The sequence below is a fragment of the Sinocyclocheilus grahami genome, unplaced genomic scaffold (assembly GCF_001515645.1).
Source record: "Sinocyclocheilus grahami isolate Dianchi unplaced genomic scaffold, SAMN03320097.WGS_v1.1 scaffold22.1, whole genome shotgun sequence".
Classification (NCBI taxonomy): domain Eukaryota; kingdom Metazoa; phylum Chordata; class Actinopteri; order Cypriniformes; family Cyprinidae; genus Sinocyclocheilus; species Sinocyclocheilus grahami.
The window spans coordinates 2,329,157-2,333,367 of record NW_015505201.1 but is presented as its reverse complement, the minus strand read 5'-3'; the positions used below and the strand labels follow the sequence as shown (position 1 = coordinate 2,333,367).

The following is a 4,211-nucleotide window of genomic DNA, read 5'->3' as shown; positions in this document are numbered from 1 at the left end:
AGTCCGACTCTCTAACCATTAGGCCACGACTTCCCCTTTCAAAAACATCAAAAAACCTTCCAGACCCCGAACTTTTGAACAATATACATATCTAAGGTGCACATATACCTGCCTTTTTGTGGTCAATATTGTGATCCAGTCACCCAAGACCCAAGCTAATATGAGGAGTAAAGGTGATCTGTACTGTATGGAATCATCAGTATAAAAAGAGTGGGAAGAAGCCTCGTTCACCTCATGCGCTCTCACAAGTCCCTAAAGGAAAGAGTCTCCCAAACATTCCAGTACTGTTTTCCCAAATCTGTCATCTCTGACTGACTACACCTCCACACTCTGTCTGATCGTGCCATCGCGCAAGCAGCTGCCACTCTGAGGCCTCGTTAAATCTCCCATCAGTCACTTCACAGGATCAAGAGATTACGCATCACAGCCTGTGACATCTTCGTCAAGACCGCGGATCAGCACGCTGTCAAAGGTACCACACGCAATCAGAATTCCGGGCATGGCATTCAAAGGACGAGCAAGCAAGAACGAAAACAGCAGAAAATGAGGAAATACACTGGAAATGCTTGATGCTGTAAACTTCAACGCTTGAATCGTCCTTAAGCACTCACACGCAGTTACACTCCAGCTCCACTGCTGTCTTGACATTTTATGCAACACTGAACACATGCTGATAAAAGAGTGTTTGGGAGTGAAAGGCTTTGTCTCCGTCTAAGAATGGTCTGATGGCCTGAACTCAGTGTGAGGGAGTTTCAAGCCTGTTGACAAAGCTTGCCCTATCCTGTGTCCATTGATCATATACATCATGGTTTTTACATTATGCAAACGTTTGGATTTGCAACCAGATATATTTGAACTAAGGATGCACCGATATTAACATTCCGGCCAATACAATAAGCTGCAGTGTAGTTAATGCTAACTAAATCAAAAACTGTTAAAAATGTAATTGAAATGAACCTGAAATAAAACATATTTTACATAAAGACAGCAAGCTGGTAATTATTTTCATGTTATGGTTGATGATAAATAGCAATATACTGTATTATAGTATAATGATAAATACTAAATATTTAAAAATGCATTTTGTCTAAATAAATATAAATAAAATACAAAAAACTAAAATATATCACAGATGCTATAAGTAAATTTAAGCATCTCAACACTGAATGTACAAAAAAATTGGATATTTATTTTGAGTTTTGCTAAAGATTACATTTAAGTGTTGTTAAAATATTATAATAAAAAAAAAAAATTTAATTAATAAAATATTTTAAATAAAATATTTTTACAGAAAAACTGAGTATTATAGAACGACACAGATAAATCCAAATGTAAAAATAGAAATAATAAGCATGCACTATTAAACATCCAATATTGGCTGATATACCAAAAAAAAATTATATATTATACTAACCAATATGGTACAGATATATTGTACATCCTTAATTTGAACCAACTGTATGTTAAATGGTCAAATTGTTTTAGCAAATTGTGTTGATTTGTAAGGTTCTTGTGGAGATTCTCGCTGGTTAATGCACAGCTAAATTGGTTACAATGCTGGAGCAAATATATCTAAATGGAAAAAAGAAAGGATTGGATTAGGTAACATTATCTCAATTAATTGCACAGAATAGGATGTGTCAAAATTGCAAGGATGAAATCAAGATGATGAGCAAACCGTTACATTTCACACAGTATGCAAGCAAAACTGTGTGTATGAATTTACACCTGTCCCAGAGTTGCATCACAGCATTTTGGAAACAAAATTTGACCATTAAATGAACAATGACAGCAGAAGAAAATGCTTATTGTTGAGCCTGGGGCCAGTTCTGTCTCTCTGAACACATTCAAAGGGAAGTTACTCTGCTATAAATCCTCATACACACACTGATGGAATGCAATGCAACAAACACACACACACACACACACTCTTACACAATCTAAACAAGACAGACGAGGAGAGACAGACACATAGAAAAGTGTCAGAGAGAGAACGGGATACCTTACTGTTGATTTTTGACTTTTTGGCATCCTTGCGCAGCTTCCTGTTCCTCCGCTCTCTGCCATCTCTCCGTCCGAGCGCTCCCCCCATCTCCTCTCATCACACACTCATCCGCCACGTGCCCTCTCACCTATCGCCCTGTCTTCTCCTCCTCGTCCCCTCTCTCTCACTCTCTCTCCACACACTCACGTCTCGCCGGAGTGCTGCTCGCTCACACTCTCTCTCTCTCGCACTCGCACACACACGCAGTGTGATGAAGGACTGATTTTGCTGGATGCGGTGACGGGGAGGGAGCGGGAGGGAGAGAGGGAGGAGAAAAGGAGGAAGAGGGGGAGAGAAGTGAGAGAAGTGGTGGTAGTTTTGAGGAGGGGAGGGGGAGACCATTTGGGGTTGAGCCAGTAAGGAAAAAGCTCACGTTTATTCATTCACACTCATTCGTTCGCGCTGACGGTGTGTGTCCCATAGAGAGCAGTGATGAAACAGATCCACGTTCTGACAACACACACACACTATGCAGTCGACTGCAGCATGCTCATTGACCAGAACAGATACGACTGCGACTACATGAAGCTCCGCCTCCAGATTAACGTGATTGGCCAGCCGAAAACCAGAGTGGTAATGCTTTTCTCTCTCTCTCTTTGATGTCTGAGGAGGGACGTGTGATTGGTTGATTAAATGATTTTGTATTCAGACTGCTTGGAAACAGTAGTGATACAACGATATATCGGCCAGGGTGTCTATATACTAGAGAAAGCACCTGAGCGCCTGATGGATATGCACTACGTCAATGAATAATATATTTTTTTCAGTATAAATTCTGAGATGCATTTTTGAAAGTTGGTGCAGTGTATTTTTTAGCACCTTAAATTAGATTGTTTTAATTCCTTAACAATATATCTTTTAAATAATATTAATAATTAATGTGAACTGTATTAATAATATTAATAATGTTAATTTGAAATATATTAAACCATCCTGCAGTCCTCTTGGAAGTTTGCTGAGGCCCCTTAGTGGGTCCAGGACCCCTGGTTAAGAACCATTGCTGTAGTGGGACACTAAAAACAGTGTGAGAAACAACGCAAGAGCTGAAAGGTCCATCTTAATGTGTATGGCTCAAGCAGCAGTGCTTTAGAATGGGACGAAGGAAGGAAGGAAATTTAAAGACACCTTTAAGAAAGGAAAGAAACAAGGCAGAAAGAAAGAAAGAAAGAAAGAAAGAAAGAAAGAAAGAAAGAAAGAAAGAAAGAAAGAAAAAGCGTTTCTTAGAAGGAAGGAAGGTATGAAGCAAGAAAGAAAGGACGGGAAAGGAAGGAAGAAAGAAAGGAATTTGAAGTTTTCCTAAGAAGGAAGGAAGAATTTAAAGATGCAGCTTTTCTGAGAAGGAAGCAAGCACAGAAGGAAGGAAGGAATGAAAGAAAGACAGAAGGAAGGAAATATGCAGCTTTTCAGAGAAAGTAGTAAAGAAGGAATGAAGAAAGGATAAGTAACTAGTTAACCTCACTAATTGATATTTTCTTATGATATGAAGAGTTAATTTGCAAAAACCGATAACTCCATTTTTTTTTTTTTTTCAGAAATCACGTTTTTTTATTGCGCATTCCAAGTAATATCAATCAAACTGCAGTTGGGTTATTTTGATTAAGTAATAATAACTTAAACAGATACAGGTCATTTACTAAATTAAAGTTCATTGAAAGTATGTCAGCTTTGATGAAACTCCTCTCAGCTAGCACGTCTTTTCAAAGTGAAAGTAGTCTTGTCACCTGACCTGAATACAGCGCGCTGATTCGCTAAAATGGACTTATCGGCTTCTGTTCAAAAACAACAAGGGCGCTTGTCGGCTTCCGCAGTAAAACGTGAACTTGCGATGCCTTGAAAATGGACAAAACCGGCTTTTTTGACAAAACGTGTTGTGTATAATGCACAGCAATCAGCTCTTTTTTTAAAAGTGCCGTTTATCGGTTTTTGCAAATGAACTCTTCCTATATTTAATAATCATGCATGTACTGCACAGACACACTAGTCTAAACCACTGCAGTGAAACAATTTATACCAGCATAATGAACTCATACAGGGTCAGGCAATTGCTGCAGTCTGCTTTGCTCTCTCTCTCTCTCTCTTTCACACACACACACACACACACACACACACACACACACTCTCTCTCTCACACACACACTCACTCTCTCTCTCTCTCTCTCTCTCTCTC

The 4,211-nt window shown here is 39.0% G+C and overlaps 1 protein-coding gene across 1 annotated transcript in view; it reads right to left on the bottom strand.

The window, feature by feature from the left end:
• LOC107559873 (SH3 and multiple ankyrin repeat domains protein 3-like) overlaps positions 1 to 2,136 on the bottom strand; it is a 161,241-nt gene extending 159,105 nt beyond the window's left edge. The window contains exon 1 of the mRNA XM_016243895.1: positions 2,003 to 2,136. Within this exon, the coding sequence (XP_016099381.1) occupies positions 2,003 to 2,092 (90 nt within the window). The 5' untranslated portion in view covers positions 2,093 to 2,136. The remainder of the gene's footprint in view (positions 1 to 2,002) is intronic.
• Positions 2,137 to 4,211: the final 2,075 nt, after the last annotated feature.